The 18820-nt window shown below is 51.3% G+C and overlaps 2 protein-coding genes across 2 annotated transcripts; both read left to right on the plus strand.

The window, feature by feature from the left end:
• The first annotated feature begins 2708 nt into the window (after window positions 1–2708).
• LOC132486832 (interleukin-3-like) lies at window positions 2709–4499 on the plus strand. The gene is made up of 4 exons (XM_060094390.1): window positions 2709–2873; window positions 2970–3005; window positions 4006–4098; window positions 4227–4499. Exons 1-4 carry the CDS (start codon window positions 2709–2711, stop codon window positions 4497–4499), a joined length of 567 nt encoding a protein of 188 aa, XP_059950373.1.
• Window positions 4500–15953: 11454 nt separating this feature from the next.
• CSF2 (colony stimulating factor 2) lies at window positions 15954–18010 on the plus strand. Its single transcript, XM_060091919.1, has 4 exons — window positions 15954–16112; window positions 16213–16254; window positions 16990–17115; window positions 17903–18010. The coding sequence occupies exons 1-4, from the start codon at window positions 15954–15956 to the stop codon at window positions 18008–18010; spliced, it is 435 nt and encodes a 144-aa protein (XP_059947902.1).
• The last annotated feature ends 810 nt before the right edge of the window (window positions 18011–18820 follow it).

The raw sequence follows: 18820 nt of genomic DNA on the forward strand, positions 1-18820 counted from the left end.
ATTTAAGAAGGCTTGCAGGAATGTTCGGCCTCCATAGCTTTAAAATTCCCTCAAAAAGCTCATTTACATAAAAAGAGGTTTTTCTCTATAAGAAATCACATTTTTTGTGTGTGTGCACAGGTCCCAAAACTCTTATATAGAATGTAATACCAAACCACAGTTGAGTATTTAAGCAGCCCTGGGTCTCTGGGACATGAACCCCTGCCCCTGCCTGAGCTGAATACTTTAAATCGGAACTTTTTTTTTAATTCTTATTTTTCTTCCACACTTTAAAGTTGAAATATAGTTAATGTACAATATTATGTTATAGGTGTACGGTACAGTGATTCACAAAATTTAAAAGTTATACTCATTTATAGTTATTATAAAATATTGGCTATATTCCCCATGTTGTACAACATATCCTTGTAGCTTATTTTATATCTCATAGTTTGTACCTCTTACTCCCCTACTTCTATATTGCCCCTTCCCCCTTTTCTCTCCTCACGGGTAACCACTAGTTTGTTCTCTATATTTGTTAGTCTGCTTCCTTTTTGTCATATTCACTAGTTTGTTGTATTTTTTTAGATTCCACATATGAGTAATACGATACAGTATATCTTTCTCTGACTTATTTCACGTAGCATAATGCCCTCCATGTCCATCCATACTGTTGCAAATGGCAAAATGTCATTCTTTTTTGTGGCTGAGTAACATTCCACTGGGTATATATATGTACCACATTTTCTTTATCCATTCATCTGTTGATGGACAATTAGGTTGCTTCTATATCTTGGCAATTAAATCAGAGCTTCTTAAATGTCATGTGAATCACCCGAGGACCTGGTCAAAAGGCAATTTTTGAGTCAGAAAGTCTGGGGTGAAATCTGAGGATCTGCACTTCACACAAGCCCCCAGCTGATGGTGAAGCTGCAGGTCCGAGGTCCAAGCTGAGCAGGAAGGCTTTATGTCTATCTCTTAAGGAGAGGAACTGTGTCTGCTTTAGTCACAGTGCCTGCACAAAGCAAGTGCTTCGTAAAAATTTGTTGAATGAATTGTTCTTAGTGGGTACCCAGTCCTAAGGCTCCCTACTTGTTTCTGTTGCCTCATTTCACTCATGCCTTTGAGACACTCCCCTTGCTTTTTGAGGATGCTCTGGGCCCAGATCCAAGGGCTGAGCTAGGAGCCACGTATATCGGCCACAGGCATTATTCTCATGACATTTCCTTGCATCACAGCCTCTTCACCTGCCTCTGCTGCAACCACATCTTGGTCCTTGTCTTCACCAGATCTCCTTCTGCTCAGAAGCCTGAAACACCCAAATCCCCCGCCTCAGCATCACCTCCTATGCTTCATCTCCCCACAAGGATCACATCACACTGCACCCCAGCCCCTGGCATTTCCATCCTGTCTCTCTTCTCCCCCGCTGCCACAGCCCCAATCATCTCAAAGAACTCTTCCCCATGTCCCTGTTACACTTATCCCTTTACCAACACCCCCTGTCCTGGGCCTGTGTCAGGGCCTGACGTGCCCCATGGAGCAGCAGTTTACCTCTTCCTTCAGTGGCTGCCCTCTAGGCCCCTCACCTTCCTAGTTTGCCTGCTTCCCATCTGGCTGCTGCTTCTCTGGTTCTTTGTGGACTCCCCCGTGGTCTATCCCTGCCCTCTGCCCTGTTCAGCAAACCCTTCCTTCTGGCCTGCATCTGCCAAATCACACTTCAGCACAGACTGGGATCCAGACCCCTGAGACACAACTCTCTCCTTTGGTCACTGGACCCCATCACCAGAGGCCCAGCATGAAACCTCTCTTCCTTTCCCTCACCCTTCAGACCTTGTCAATCCCACCACCTAAACCTCCCCAGGCCAGCCCCCTCCTCCTACTTCCCAGTGACATCTTCCTCAAGGGCCCCCATCAACGGGCCCCTGAGCCCAGCTCCTCTGTGCTACCAGAGGGACTGACCAGGGCCTGCAGCCAGGCCTCCACCAGGGGCTAACATCCCACAGCACAGGGCAGAGTTGGGCTGTGCTGTTATCACACCAATAAGAGAATGGGCGTCTGGTGCCTGAGCTCCATCTGCCACCCACCAGGAACAGAGAGTGTAGAGGAGAAGCTGCCCAAAGCCCGGGAGGCAAACCACTGGGGGCTTTAACACCAGTAATTCAGCGCTAGGAGTGGGTATCAAGAGATGTGCTCTCAGTGGACGGGCCCACAGGTGGATGGTTAGCCATGTGACCGGCTGCCAGACAAACTCTTGCCTGTTCCACTGGGCCTTCACCTGGCCACCCATGCAGAACCAGGCAGTGCCAGGTGGGGAGGGCAGCAGAGGGTCAGGGCTGTCCAGGGGATGGCAGGACCAGGTCCCACTGGGCAGGAGGCTCAAGGGAGCTCAGAGTCAGGGGGCTGCTCCCCTGTCAGAGAGGTCCTTTTACCTGTCCCCACTCTGCCCAGTGACCTGCCTGTCTCTTAGCCTCCTTGGCAAGATGAGGAGATAACCTGTGAGTAATTTTTTTTTCCAAGTTTCACTGATTTTGAGTACTAATAAGTGATGAATAAGTCTGTGGTTTGCTATGGAGGTTACATGTCAGATAAAGATTCTTCCGAAGCCCGCCCGCCACACCCCCACTTGCCCGTGGCATGGGCCTGCTGCATAAAAGACGGCGGCTGTCTCAGACACTTCATAACGCCACGAAGGACCTGGACAAGACAGAATCCATCCTGCCAGCCCAAACATGAGCAGCCTCCCCATCCTGCATTGGCTCCTGTTCCTGCTCGCACTCCATGCCCCTCAAGCACAAGGGGCACCGAACAAGACACCAGGCACCCAACAATGCTATGTACTCAGCCTGATCCGGGAAATTATAACTGAGCTAGACAAGCTACCTGTGGCTTCAGAAGTGAGTAGCTGGGATAAGGTTGGCAAGGGGTAGGGAAGGGCTGGCAGGTGCCTCAGGCCAACAGGACTCATGGGCTCTCTCCCTCTGCCCCTACAGGACTTCTTGAACTCCAACGAAAAGAGGAGGCTGATGGTAAGAGTTCAGCCCCACACATGGGTGCACTTGGGTGGGTCCCCATTCACCTCCTGCCTGGGTGACCTCAGGCATGTCACTTCACCTTGACTAGCTTTGGTGTTTTCATCTGTAAATAGGGTTAACAGCACCTGTCTCAGTGGGGTTGTTGTGAGGATTAAATGCACACTGTGCGTCAAATTCCCAGACCAGTGTCTGGTGCTTAGCAGCTGCTCAATACATTTCCCCAGTCATGGCTATAATAATGAAAATGATTTTTTTAAATTACAAAATGAAAAGGCAGTTCTAGGTGAACAATATCAAAGGCCTTAAGCTCAGTTTTCAGTGGAGCATCCTCTGGGCTGGCAGACTAAAATATCCTTCAGGATCATGCTTGCTTCCCTCCTTTTCCTTGAATAATTGTATTTTCAACTCTGATCAGCCCTAGTTATCATCATTTATAGTTATTTTTCCTAAAGTGGTTATCTCACCTTTGCTTGCATGGCATTATTTGGGTAAAACAAGAGGTGGAATCTCTCCTGAGTTTACTGGCCATTTGTATTCCCCCTCTCTTAGGCACTCACAGTTCACACACCGCACCCGTTTCCTTGCTGGGGCCTCTGTGACTGTCTTCCTGATTTCTAGGAGCCCTTAATTCAGTCAAGGCCTCTTGCTGCAAATATTTCCCTTGGCCAACCCTTTGCCTTTTTAGAGACTGTTTTGGGAAATTTTTTCTCCCCAAGTGCAGAAAGATCCACCCAGGCCCTTCATGCAGCTCACAGGAGCCAGGGGCTCGGGATGTGGGTGACATAAGGCTTGCCTGGGGTGTGCACTCACCTCTAGGCCTGTGCCCTTCGGAGCAGTTCAGGGACCCACCTGGGGCAAGAAGTGGACAAGGAGGGGATTGTCCAGGGAAGTCCCTGAAAGCACGCTTGGAAAACTGTGGGGATGACTTCAGCCCAGCCATGGGAAGGACACTTTCCAACCTTTCCCCACTTACATGAATTCTTTGTCCCCTTAGAAAATAAGCCTCCGGAGGCCAAACCTGGAAGAATTCCTGACATTTGCCACAAATTCCCTTGGAGAGGATTCGAAAATCACGAAAAATCTTAAGGTATGTGAAGCTGTCAAGGGTTCTGGGATCCCTGCCTTGGCCCTGCCCTGCCTCTGGGGAGGAGGGTAGCAGGTCCTGCTCCTTTTCCAGGCAAGTCTCTGACTGTCTGCTTCGGTCTCTTCCCACAGGAAATCCAGTCAATCCTGCCCACAACCATGTCCACGGTAAGTTGCCCCCTAGATGTCCCTGCAGGTGATGCCCTCAGTTACGACCTGACCCCAGCCTGTCATCCACCTTCCAACCTGGCTCCATCTAATGCCACATTCTTGGTTTCTTCACAGGAAGAGCCAATCCTTATTGAGAAGGATAACTTGGGTGACTTCCGGGTGAAATTGAAGGAATATCTGTCTGCCATTAGAGACTCTCTCAATTGTAAGAACACAAAGAGCCCTAACGTCTGAAGTCCGAAGCTCAGCTCCCTCTCTGGAGCCTCGGAACGTCAGTAACAGCCGATTGTCCTAAGTTTCTTGGATGTCTCTCGCACAGTCTGGGACTGGAAGAATTTCATTTTCTCCTGTGGAGTCAGATTAATTGTTAATTATCTAATTCCTGAAATGTGCTGCCCCCATTTGTCCTTCTGTGATTATTCTCATTTTTATTCTATTGAGACTATTTATTTATGTATTTATTTATTACCTTGTGCAATGTGAAGGGTATTTATTTTAGCAGAGGAGCCATGTCTTGCTCTTTCTGAACAAGATTCAAAATGGGGACTTCGGGGCATGTTCATTTGTACCTCAGGTTTTAAACTGGTTTCTATACATCTGTGAAAATAAACCACACTTTCTGAACAAATGCTTTGTTGCTAGTGTCTCTTTTTTACTCGGGTCTTAGTAACTCTCTTGCCTGATGATTTAACATAAGTCCCTACCACCAGATGGGCCTGGAACCCACACCCTGGCAATCTGTGGTCCACGGGGGAGTCAGATTGAGTTTTAGAAAATGCAAATATGACCAGGTTGGTTTATACTTCATTTTCCAGTCCTCAAAGTCTTCTGGACCTTGTCCAGATCATTTGGGTAGCATAAAAGGCCTGGTTCCACCCAGTGCTTCTATTTCCTTTCTCCCACAGCTACCTACCTCCTCGATGCTCCAGGTAACAGAAGCTCTGTGGCTTCCTAGAGGAACCACACACCTTGCTTCCTACCTCTAAACCTTTACCCACACTGTAACCTCAGCCTCGTATGCCCTGATCCTGACTCAACACGCCCAGGTTCATTTAAAGAAGCTATTAACTACTTGAAGTAACAAGTAACACTCTGATTATTTAAAGAGCCCTTTTCCAGCACGTTTCTAATGCCTAGTCATTAAAGGGATGAATGAAGGTAGAGAAAAAGAAGGTGCAATGTAGTTTTTGAATTAGCTCAGAGTGAAATCTTTCTTATTAAAGTAGACCAGGAATAACATAATAAAGACAAGTCAGACAGAAACAGTCTCCTGTATCTTATAAAGGATGTGAAAATGTGTGCAGTAATTCTTTTTCTAAAAAAATTTACTATAAAGTGTCTGTGCTTAGGGGGATTTGGAATCCTATTGAAAAAGAAAAAATGAATACATGGAGAAAAAAAGACCAGCTCAAATGTTGCATACCTCTGGGTTACCCACACTACTCCAGGACAGAGCTCTTCTCTGGAACAGGTGGGTAGGCAGGGACCCACTGGAAGGACAGCCAGTGTGGCCCTGAGGTGGCACAGACTGACCTGAATGATGGAGACTGGGGCATCATTGAATGTGGCTTCAGTCTGCCACCTGACCGTTGGGGTCCCACTGACCCTTTAGCTCTGAGTGCCTCCCTCTCTGGTTCCCCTGCACCCTGCCCAGGTGCACTTCCTCCAGTCTGGGGGTTCAGGGGAGAAGAGGCAGAGCAAACTTTCCTCTGTCACCATGCTAAGGAGTAATGTCATCCTCTCTTGACTCCTCACAAGGCCCATAAGAGCTTTGGGTGCTGAACACCTATGTGTCAGGCCCTCTACTGGACACTGGGAATATGGCAGTGACTAGACAGATGGAAGGTATCCAGGGAGCTTGCTTTAGATTGAATGGCCTGGGAAGGTCTTTCTGAGGAGGGGACATATAGGTTGAAACCTGAATGACAAGAAAGTGCCAGCTATGCAGCAATCAGGGAGGAAAGAACTCTGGAAAGAGGGAACAACACTCAGTGCCTGGAGACTGAAATGTGCTGAGAGCACTCATGGAACAGAAGGAAGAGCCCACAATTCTCCCTCAGTTTCTCTCCCTTCCCTCCTCAGGCTTTATAAAAATCAAAACTTACATTGGTGTGTATATATTTTTTCCTGAAAATAAAAACCTCATGAAACTGTCATAGTGTACACATTTTTTTCTTTTTTTCTTAATTGTCTACATACCAGAGTTTTTTAAATGCTGTATTTTAATTGTTCACATTTTACTTTAAAAATATTACTTAGAATTACCTTGTGTTTAAAAATGAATATACTGTAGAAAAGATACATTCTCATTTATTATTGATGAAAGTGTAAATTTTTCAAACTCTTTGAAAGGTGAGCTACTATTATCTACTTAAATGTGACAGGCATACCTTGTGATTATTTGTTATATACATACGTGTGTATCTATGAGCACAAATAATTATTACTCTATTGATATATGTTTTATAATAATAATCTATATGTCCTTTAATAGATAATTTGTTAAATAACATAGTTATGAAGTGGATGCTATCTGGTTTCTGACTATAGGCACATTTATGTATTTGTCTAGCTATCTACCTCCCTCACTTTATGTCTGTATATTTTGTTATAAAATTAACTGCTTCATGGTTAAGAATGGGAAAAAAGAAAGATGTAAAACAGTGTGAAACTATCTACCATTTGTGTTAATTAAAAAATTAAAAAAAAAAAACCCAAAAAACCAAAACTGCAACCTGTGTTAGTGGCGGATGACTGCAGGAGGTGGGGGTCAGTGGTCAGGTCAGACAACACAGACTTGGTGCAGAAAGATCAGAGGACATGGAGTGTGAAGTCAGTATAGGCAGGACCTGGGTGGAGGTGACATGCTTGAGAAGGGGGTGGGCCTTTTCAGGTTTCCTGGGGGGTTTTCTTGCCCTTCTTATACAGCAGTCCAGCCTGCTTCAGGTTGAAGTGGGATGAACATGAGCCCAGCACACTCAGGCTCATCCTTGACCCCAAACCTCAGACCCTGCCTGGGTCTAACACAACCAGGCCCAAGCACAGCCCTGGTCCTGGGGCCCAGAACCAACAGGTGGTCAGTTCCCAGTCAAGTTAGGGTATTTTCACATCATGTCCATCTGCCTTCAGAGAGAGGGCTGATGACTCCATGACCCAACGGGAGGCCCTGGGGTGCTTGAGTCTCTCCTGAAGGTCTTTTCTCAGAGCCTGCCCAGACTGTCCTTAGTGCCAGGTCTATAGGTCCAGTTGCCACAAGGGGGCACCAAAGCCCCATCATAAGTCCCACAATGTCCAAGTGAAGGCCAAAGTTCCCACCTTCCCAAATCCAAGGTGCTTCTTCAGCAGGAAAGTAGATAACCTCAACCAGGAATTTTATTTTTTAATTTTAAAAATATTATGGAAAAGAATCTGAAGAAGAAGAAAAATATATATATATAAAACTAAAACTGAACAACTTTGCTGTCACCTGAAACACTGTAAATCAACTATACTTCAATTTTTTTAAATTATAGGTTTTTTTACTGCGAGGGCAATATGAGAGAGCATAGATGTGCTTTACTGATAAACTTTGAAATACAGAAAAATAAAGCAAAGAGAAATTGCCAGGAAGGCAAACGCCTGAGGAGAGAACTCAGAGAGGCATTGCCCACCTCCCTCCATGGTGCGAATCCTCTTGCTCCAGGAAGGGGTTCTGCTCCTCCCACCCTAGCCTTGAATCTGCATTTGACTGAGTTCAGCAAACACCCTGAGGACCCTCCACAGCTTACCCAGGCTGCTGCAGGGGATTGGGGAGACACTGAGTCAGGCCTCCAGGGGCCTCTTGGCCATGTCCAATTGGCCCAGGATGGTGTGGTAGGGGTTATTACATACAGAGCGATGGATGGATGGGTGTGGATCTTGTCAGAGGTGCTTCTCTCAGGAGGTAATGCACAGGGAGCTTGATAAAGGAGTAGAAGTTCCTCAGGCAGCCAGAGGTGCAGAAAAGGACGTCAGGCAGATGGCACCAGGGAGTAAGGGTGTGGAAGTCTAAGAGCATAGGGTGAGTTGGGGGTCACAGGAGAGTTTATGCAGTTTATAGGGCCACAGTGTGGGTGCCGGGTGGCCAGGTAGAGACAAGTCCCCCAGAGCTCCCTTGGTAAGGGAGCCCCAGGTACCTCTGGGTCTCAGCCTGGTCCCTTGCCATTCCTCCCTCTCTTTGCCTAGCCCAGCCCAACCTGGCCTGGACATTGTGGAGACAGCAAGACTAGACAACCATGCCTGAGGAGTCGGGGGTGTACGGAGAGGGAGGGATAGGATGGGGCCATATCATTGTTTTTAATGACAACAGGAAAGAGCCAGGGCAGAGGGAGAGAAGCTGGAGGAAAGAGGGGCCAGCCAAGCAGAGCGGGATCCCTGGGGCCATGGTGGGAGGGAGGGAGGGAGAGGCAGAGGTTGTGTGGGCCAGAGTGGAGGGTTGAGTGAGTCCTCACCATGGGCTGGGGCCTCAATTTTCTCCTTGAAAACCTCAGGTCAGGCTCATGGAGGGGAAGATGGATCAGGCAAAGGGACTCAGAATCCCCTCAATGACCAGATGAAGTCTATGACTGCCTTCATTTTACATATGAAAAAAAAAATGAGGCACAGAGAATATGACCCCAGAACCTCTGAATCCTCAAGCCAGTGTTTTGGCCAATGCCCAGTGAAGCAGAGGAGCCCTCTAAGTCTGGTTTAGGGCCCACCTGGGGTCTCCTTCTTGACTGGACCCAGGCCTCCAGAGGTACCTACTGGCTCCAAGACCTCCTGGTTTCAGCTCCAGGGGCGCACAGCACAGCCGTGGTACCTCAGCTCCATCCTCCATTCATTGAACCACCACGTTTATTGCTGAAATCCTCTACAGGCACATTTGTCCCTTCTCCTACCCAGCACCCCCCACATATGCACACACACTGGGCTTAGATCCAGGCTCATTCCCATCCCCATGCCTCATGGAGTTTCTGGGAAAGAGACCACTGGCTCACAGCCGCCCCCTGCCTTGACTGGTAGTCAAGGCTTCCTCTCTCCCACCCAGCTTCTCAGAGATCCCAGACTCAACTTCCACCTCCAGCCTTGGCTCATGCTGTGGCCCTCCAAGAGCCCTCCTTACTCCCCAGGGTCCACAGAATCCTAGCCCGAGGCCTTCTCGCCTCCTCCTCAGACGGGTGCCCTTGACCATGCCACCGCTGGGACTTCCTTCAGCAGACAATGGGCGAGTGTCTCCACTCACCCTGCCCTGGAGGGCACCACATGGGCCATGCCAGAGATGAAGTGGTGCAGCCAGGGACAGCAGACCGTGACAGCGAAGATGTGTACCTCTGCAGGGAGCTGTGCCAGGAAAGGAGTGTGACTGTGCCCGTACCTGTGCCCAGGTGGGAAGCACGGGGTTGTAAGAGCATCTGGTACTGGGGCACTGGTGGCAGAGTGCTGGCAGTGAGGGTCCACACCCAGGGGTGATGCTGGTAGGGTGCTCCTTCTCCGTCTGCTGCATCTGTCCTAGCCCCTATGGGGAAAAGGACTTATTACCGTACCCTTGAGCACGGTAATAAAACAATGGATCCCTCAGAGGGGCTCTGAGCCTTGAATCGGGGTGGGGGAAACACTTTGGTCAAGCCCACCCCACATCAGTGAGCATCCAATAAATGTGACTGTTCTCCCCAGGCTGAGGGTCAGACTCAATGGCTGCTTTTTCCTACAAGGCAAGGCCCTGGGCCCTTGGCAGGGCCACCTCCTCCTACCCAGGACAGGGGGCAGGACTAGGGAGGAAAGTGCTCTGTAGCCGTGTTGTCAGTTGGCTCTTTCCAGGAAAATCCATTTGACTGAGTCATTTCCAGTCTGCTGACCTTGAATACCCAGGCTGCCTGGCAGGGTTTGCTTCCTGGGGCTGGGTGTGGGGCAGTGTTGGGGTACTGGGGAAAGGTCTGCACAGGAAACCTAAATCCACCCTTACCAGAAGCCTCTACCAGCTAAGCCTGTGGCCAGGGAGGCAGAGAGCTGGTGTGGCCTCTCTGAGATGGAAGGTGACTTTCCTCCTGGAAATGAGTTGTCACAGCTCAATTAGTCAACAAACTTTTCCTATCTGCACCAAGCCCTGTGCTGGGGAGGAGGAGGATGGGACCCTCCCACTAGCCCTTCATCTGGTCCTGAAGACTTTCAGTCTTGTAGGGGAGCAGTGGACCCTCCCATTGTACGGTCCAGGCTGGGATGGGGGGAATTCAGAGCTGAGGAATCTCAAGGAACCACTTGTCCCAGCTTGGTGGTCCCAGGGGCCAGAGACTTTTCCTGGGAGATGCTGCCTCCCAGTGCTTGCTAAAAGGGCAAGTAGAGTCAGGTGGGTGACAAGTCAGGCTGTCAGAGAGAGGAGGAGCATAGGACGGGGGAGAGTGTTTGGGGCACAGACAGGCAGAGAGCTTTAGGAACAGGTATGGTGAAGAGGAGGCAGGTTACAAAGTGTGCTGTGGCGTGTAAGCGAGAAGAGTTAGAATTACTGTCCATGTGTCCAAGGTGAGGACCCAGGGGATGAAAAAGCAGGTCTGCAGGGTCTAAGAGCCCACAGGAGGGTTCGACGGTTCAGAGGCTATATGTGTAGGAGACAGACTGGGAGCAGTCCCCGTTCACATGATGGCTAAGGCCACAGAGCGTTACTCGGGAAGAAGAGCTGAAGGCCACGACAGCAGTGTTCAGGGACCAGAGGCATGATAGCTGGGCAAGAGACTGGCCAGTGGCCAGTGGTCCTGGGAGAGTAGGAAAGGAGGAGCAGGAGCCACAAGGAAAGGTCCACACCAGCAGGGTGGCCTATGGGCATTGAAGTTGGAACACGAAGGATAGGAGTCCATGGGTTTGGCAGTGAGGTTTGTGGGGAGCCACACATCTTTCTTCTGGAAAGATGACATCAGGGCTGAGGCCATGACATGGGCAGGAATTCCTAGATTGCATGGCATGGAAAGTGACAGCGATAACTTTGAGTGGGTGCACTAAGGCAAGGGTGGGGGTGAGGACCTAGATGGGCAGTGTGACTCCTTTTTGGCACGTTTCCCACAGGGTCAGGAGAAAACCCTCTGGAAGGGGTTTCCTATGGGTGTCCCTCCCACAGACTCTGGGGGAAATTAGGGGCTTGTGGCTTCCCTGGAATCTTTTTCACAGGGGAAGTTATGAAGGGGAAGGAAATGGACCTCAGAGTTTCTCACATCCCATGGGACCTCTGCACAAGCATCTCAGCTGATCTCACCCTCCCTGGGCCTGTCACCCCTTGTCTTCCCTGGGGACCTGAGACACAAAGGCACAATTTCCCCAGCAGAGCCTGCCATCCAGGCATCTCTATGTCTCAGGCTTGGACTCTCCACCGCTGATCCCTGGGTAGCCCAAGAAAGTTCCTTCTCCCTGATCCTCAACTCCCTCATCTGTACAATGGGTTTAATTATCACTGCCTCACAGAGGAAACTGGAGTTTTCAGGGCTAGCTACCCTTTGCCCAGCTGCAGCCCTAGATAGCATTTTTCTGGACAGATGTGGTGAGGTGGAGAGCCCAACCACCACCCATATTCAGGGCTCATGGGGTGCTGCATCACCCTCAGGAGAACCCAGTGAATGGCTCGTCCTTCTTGAGCGGGGTTTCTGGTCACCTCAGGCCATACCATACACACAAAGCTACATCTTTGACCTTTGTGGTTGCAGCTCCAGTTGGAGCCTTCCTGCATCTCCTCTAAGTCTCCAGAGATGCACCTCAAAAAGGCCAGGCTGTCCAGAAGAGCAATTCTTGTCCTGCTCTCTGGGTATCCCCAGATCCCTGGCACTGGCGAATCCTGATTGGTCTGGGAGGACCTGAGGGTGGTTAATCCCCAACCATGTGTGTGTGGACTCTACATCCATATAGCCCAGCTTCCAGGGAGCTGGAGGTGTGGCCGACCTCACAGCCCCCTGCACTCAGAGCTCACTTCTGGTGCTCATGTTGGATAGGGGGTAGGGAGGACAAGGCCCAGACTCATGGGCACAGTGTTAAGGGTACCAAGATGTGCACAGAGGATGAGCCAGGAGGGGGCGGTCATGAAATGAGAGTGAAGCAAGTTAAGAGAAGGCCTTGAGGGGACTCACTGGGTGTGTGGGTTGGGGGTAGGAGGTGAATGAGGAACCTCTGACATCGGGGTTCTGGTTCAGGCATCTGGGCAGACAGCAAGGCCATTTGCTGTGATGGGGGAGACCCAAGGTATCAGAGAGGTTTGGGGAGCCAGTCCAGACTGGACTGGATGTGGCAAGTTTGAGAGGCCAGGGGAACTTCAGAAGACTCAGTTGTGGCCACATGGGCCCAAAGGTCAGAGAGAAGTCATGGCACAAGACATCTGGAAGTCATTGGTGAAGAGGAAGTTCCCTGCACCAGAGCACTGCACAGAGTGAGCCAGGCCTTGGGCAGTGCCCAGGGATGCCAACTTTAAGGCGGAGCCAAGGATAATGAGATGTCCTTTTTCACTTCACTCCTTGGTTCTTGGAGCTTCCTTGCTGTTTCCCAGGATCCAACAACTGTACACTCAGGAAATGACACTCCAAGAGTGGGTGTGCACCAGGCCTGCCCTCCCCCAACCTATGCCTCCCACCTGCCCAGAGGACTTCCTCCAGGGCTTGAAATGCATTCCCCACCTGTGAATCTCTGTCCCTTAAGCTCATCCCCAGCTAGGAGTGTCATCAGATAGCTAGAAGGGGCTGCTGCCTTCATCTGCCTCCTTGGGATTAAAAAAAAACCACTGGAGGCTTCATTAAAAATTAAAAGGAAGAGAAATCATTACCAGAAGCCTTTACTACTTCCAAAGTCCTGAGGATGCCCCTCACTGCCCTCTATGTTTGGGGCTGGAGTCCAGGCAAAGGTGCTGGGTGGGAGCCTGGGGACCCTGGCCCAGCTCCCTCACCAGTCCCTCTGGAGCTGATGGGCCAGTCAAGGTTGCAGATGCAAGCTTTCTATTCTGGGCAAGATGGTTGGTTCTGGAACGACCTTCCTTCAGGACTTTTCTGAAGTGTCAGGGCTCCCTCGGACTCTCCCTTCAGCCCTGTTTGGGCAGGTGTGTCTCCTGTTTCCAGTTCTGTTCTTCAGGTCCCAGAGGGCCCTGGCCTTGAGCCCCGAGCTCCCTGTTATGTACCTCTGCCTCTGGAGAGAGCCCCCTACCTCCTTCCAGCACCTCCCCCAAAGGCCCCCCAACCCCTCACAAGGGTGACAGTCCCCCTCCCAGGACTCAGACTGAGGGCCCAGCAGGAGTAGTGATAAAGGGGTCAGTGAACTGTGGGGAAGGGGAGGGAGGTGGCCCACAGTGTCTCTGGGATGACTGGAGGGGTCCTTGGGGATCTCTCCTCTCAGCCCTGGGGCCATCAACTCATAACTCCCTCTCCCTAAACACACTCATCCTACTCCCTCAGGCCACATCTTAGTGAGGGTGTGCCAAGTCCCCTGTGCAGTGCCGGGGGCACGGCAGCTGCCTTTGTGTTGGATGCAGGGCTGGAGCCTGCCTTCAAGCTTTGCCACTTCTCACCATATGATTGTGGATTGTTACTTATACCTCTGGGTCCCAGTTAGTTTATCTCTGCAAGGAGGTGAAGGCCCACTTTGCAGGTAACAACTCCCTAACAAGGGAGTTCTGAGCTGCATAAGGGGATATTTTCTGTTTTGGCTGACTGGGTGCCTCCCTCTTCCCACCTCTGTCTCCCTTTTGGAAAGAAAGGATGAGAGGGGAGAGACGGCCAGTGTCTGGGCCAGTCTCCATATAGCATGTGGTCCCCATCCTCCACCACACAGCCTCCAGGGCACTGTGTGACACAGACCTCCACACTGTGTGGCATTTTCACCCAGTGTCCTTGACCCTCTGTTCCCCGCTGAGTGCTTCCTGGTAGGGGCTGAGGAGAAGTTTCATGGAAAAGGTAGAGGAAGGGCCAGGGCCTTGACATGCCACACTCTCACCCCCAGCCTGGCCACCTAGGAATGTCCCATCAGGCTCAGAAGGGTAGGGCTGGCCTCACGGTGTGCCCCAGATCCTGGCAGGGACTCCAGTGGGGTCTGGAGGACTGAGGCCTGGCTTCCGTGTACAAGGGCAACAACTCTCTTGCTATGCAGTGACACTTGCCAGGGCTGCAGGCTCGGGCCACAGTACTCAAACCATGAGTTCTACCTGCTTCCCAGGGCTGTCCACTTGAGCTCAGCAGCATGTCCTCGCTTATGTCTGACCCCATCGATCTAGGTTAAATCACCCTCTGGGGCCCAGAAGCTCCCAGTGTGGGGAGCTTCTCCTATATCAGAAGGGCACCTGCAGAGGCATGGGGGCTCACACAGATGCACCTCATGTAAAACATCCTCCCCTCCTGACACATCTCTAAGTACAGACATCAACCATCCTGGCACACAGACACTCAGAAACGTAAGTGTGTGGACCCATATCCCTTCGACCACAAAACTCATGGCACGGGGAAGTAAACACCAACTCGTGCTGTGCTCTCCAAAGTCCATTGTGAAAATCAAACACTTGTCAGCCCCTCAAGAGCCTGTGACTTTTCCAGAAGCAGTTCCTGTTCCAGAGGGAGGCCTCTGGAGCTGGAGGTGGGCTGGGGCAGGGGCCACATAGGAAGCTAAGCCCAGAAGACCTTGGTTGAAAAGCCATTGTCCCCTGTACCTCCTGTGGATGCAGCCATGACCCTGTTGGTGCCTAATGCCTGCCAGAGGCTGTAGCCAGCAGCACAGTGCCCACCTCAGAGGCGACAGTCTGCCCTGCAGAGGGAAGCGAGGTTCACATAACTCAAGGGAAGAGTCACTCAGCAAGGTGGAGTTGGAGACAGAATTTGAACTCAGAACCCTGACCCACCCCCAACTGAGAGCCCCAACTCACCTCTGCAGCTTGGGAGCTGAATATGGCTGTTTAAACCAGGATTGTTGCTGTTAGATGAGATCTTACCATGGAGCAATGTTCTGGAATCTTGCTGGCTGGACTTGCACATGGTTGTCATTCCCTCAGCTCACAGGGGCTGTGGGGCAGAGGTTCCTGGCTGGGAACAGCTTGCCGACTGCTCTGGGTCCTTGGTGGGAGATGAGGTGAGCTGTCACAGGACTATGTCATTTGGCTGGAATCTGCCTAGGTGGACAGTGGGGCAGGCCTGTGAGAGTCCTCCTCACACTCATATCTCACTGTGGCCACAGCTACGGGCTCTAGGAAGAGAAGGGGAGGCTGGAGTTGGAATGGGCCCCAGTGTGGCACAGCCGGCCCAAAGGTCTCTTGGGATAACAGGCAGGATGGGAAGCCGGGGAGGGGGGCGGGGGTAGAAGCTCGATTCAATGTCTCCCAGGCCCTGCCCCCCAGCCACTTCAGGCCAGGAAGTCCAAGCTGTGCCCAGAGGCCCCTCAGAGGGAGGGGGAAGACTTGGCAGGTCAGACTGCCCAGGAGGGCTGGAGAACGCTCAAGAAGGCGGGCAGGTGGGCTGCCAATTCTTGGAAAGACTCATTAACGAAAACCCCCAAGGCTGACCACCTTGGGGAAAGGCTCACCTTTCCATGTATAGCTGATAAGGGCCAGGAGATTCCACAGTTCAGGTAGTTCCCCCGCCTCCCTGGTGTTTTGTGGTCACCATTAATCATTTCCTCTAACTGTGTATATAAGAGCTCTTTTGCCAGTGAGCCCAGTGCTCAGAGAGAAAGGCTAAAGTCCTAAGGAGGATGTGGCTGCAGAACCTGCTTCTCCTGAGCACTGTGGTCTGCAGCACCTCCGCACCCACCCACCCACCCAGCCCTGCCACCCGGCCCTGGCAGCATGTGGATGCCATCAAGGAGGCCCTGAGCATTCTGATCCACAGTAAAGACACTGCTGCTGTGATGGTGAGTGAGGGAGGGAGCACAGGCCATGCCTGGGTCACCTCTCTGGCCTGGACCTACCATGCCTGTCAGCTTGATAACACAACATTTTCCTTTTCTACAGAATGAAACAACAGAAGTCATCTCTGAAATGTTTGACTCCCAGGTAAGATATCTCTCTGACACAACTTCTCAAAGGCCTCGGACCTGGGGAGTGATTCCATTTTAGATGGACCATCACAGGGTTGTCCACTTTCTCTCCAGTCAGCTGGCTGCCAGAAGGAGGGTTGCTCAGGAGGCCACTGGCTTTGCCCCTGTGGCAGTCATGTGAGCTTCTTTATTAGCTGACCAGCCATGGACAGACCTAGCATTCAAGGGGCTAGAGGTCACCAGGGGACAGGTGGGTAAGTGGGGGTTATGTCATGAGACAGGGGATGTGGGCTTGGGGCACTCACTGTGGCCCGAGACCAAGCCCTGTGGACACAGTGCTGGCTACTGACGGGCACAGAAGGGTTTCAGGAACAAACTTTGCTCACACAGCAGGTCTGGGCGAGGGCCCCCTCCTCCTTCCCCCTGAATGCTGGGAGGACGGTGACCTCTTTTTCCTGGGGACTGGGACCCTCTTGAGATGCCAGGCCAAGGGAATGTGGCTGTGCTGGCTGGGAATGGCCTGAGCTGAGTGGTGAGGACAAGTCAGACTCGTGCCTGCAGTGGACAGGGGGACAGGGCAGTGTGTATAACCGGGTCCAGCCTGAGATTAGTCAGGAATAATCCTGTGCCCCTCCCAGGCCCTGCTCTTGCGAGATAGGGATGAGAACAGGAAGGAGTGATGGGGAGGATGTCCTGTGCCTACCAGAGCACACTTGGCCACTGCTCACCAAAGAATGGACATTTCCCCCAGGAGCTGACATGCCTGCAGACTCGCCTGGAGCTGTACAAGAAGGGCCTGCGGGGCAGCCTCACTAGTCTCGAGGGCCCCTTGACCATGATGGCCAGCCACTACAAGCAGCACTGCCCCCCCACTCAGGTGAGTGCCCACATCAGGTCCCCAAGCGGGAAGGTCTCATTCTAGGAGGGTGGAGGAATGGCTGGGGAGAGACCTTTGGCTGTGGGTGTTCACGACCCCAAAGGGTTTCTGAGTCAACAGATTTGTAATGACTAGCCCCTCCTGAGAGGGAGCAACTCTAGGAGTTAAAGCCCTGGACTCGAGAGCCTATGGCACTCCCTAGTGGGAGCTGCTACTATCTTTATTATTACCATTAATGAGGTCAGAGGTGAGGCAAATACAAGGAAACTCAAGACCTTCCTAAGGCCCAGAGGAAGTTCTGGGGTGCAAGTGCCACCTCCTAAAAGCACTTTCCCCTGGCCCCTCCTGGGATGCCTGGATTGCATGGGAGCAAGGAGGAAAGCTTACCTGAAATGGAAAAAGGCCCCAAACATTCCTTTCCTGTGGGAAAAGAGTGAGGCCTGTGGCCTTGACTCCTGTCCCTTCTGGGCTCCTAGAGACGGCCTGGGCCCAACTGCTGTGACCTGGCCTGGGACCAAAGAGGCAGTGGCCCAGCTGCCCAGCAGACCAGCCTCCGGCTTGCACTTTATCAGGCCCCTGGCCCCGGCTGCCATTGACAGAGCTGTGCACCTTTTGGGTGACACATGGGTGACAGCATGTCACCTGACCCAGGTCAGCAGGTAGGCCCCAGACAGGCCTTCTGGCCTCTGAGTTCTAAGAGGCAGCACAGAAACATGCTGATGCTTCCCCCACATTACCCACTCATGCCTGGACTCAAGTTTAATTTTTTTTTCTTTTCTTTCTTAAGGAAACTTCCTGTGAAACCCAGATTATCACCTTTAAAAGTTTCAAAGAGAACCTGAAGGGTTTTCTTTTTACCATCCCCTTTGACTGCTGGGAGGCAGTCCAGAAGTGAAGCAGGTCAGACCGGCCAGAAGCCAGCCTGGGAGCTTACCTCACAGATCGCTGCCCTCCCATCCACAAAGAGCCAAACAAAACTCAGGATCTTCATCCCGGAGGGACCACAGGGTTGGCCAGGGCTGTAGGGAACACAGACTGGCTCTGGGCCATGTTGACCCTGATACGGGTGTGGTAGGGGAAACAGGAGATGTTTTACACTGGCAGGGATCAGTAATATTTATTTATATATTCTTATGTATTTTAATATTTATTTATTTATTTATTTATTTTCATACCCCATATTTATTCAAGATGTTTTACCATAATAATAAATTATTAAAACTCTGTTCTTATTTGTGCAGTTTTTCAGTTTGTTTTCTACCATGAGCGAACGCTCAAGGTGCTCTCCTTTACCCAGGTCAGGGAGGGGAGGAAGCTGGGAGTTGGGGCAGGGAAAAGGGGCCTGCAGCAGATCAGGCACAATTGGGACAGGCAGTGCTATCAGAGCACAGGGGAGGTGACAGCCCTCCTGGGTGTAACATTCTGCACACCTGGACATGCTTCCGCAGATGCTCAAAGGTTCCCACCCCAGAGAGAGGATTCCAGGTTCACTTGGAAGTCCAAGTAACCCAGACAGTGGGAATCTTGCTCCAGAAAAGGGGGATCATCCTTCCTGGGCAGGCGGGGGGTTCCTGGGCTTGGTTGGTCACTGGCTGAATGGGCAAAACACCTGTGCCCTTCAGAGGCCTGGACCCTGTGGCCATGCCCTGTCCCTCACACTCAGGGCTTCAGCCACTCCCAAGGTGAACCAGCAGATAGACTAGCT

Source organism: Mesoplodon densirostris, chromosome 3 (genome assembly GCF_025265405.1).
Source record: "Mesoplodon densirostris isolate mMesDen1 chromosome 3, mMesDen1 primary haplotype, whole genome shotgun sequence".
Lineage (NCBI taxonomy): Eukaryota > Metazoa > Chordata > Mammalia > Artiodactyla > Ziphiidae > Mesoplodon > Mesoplodon densirostris.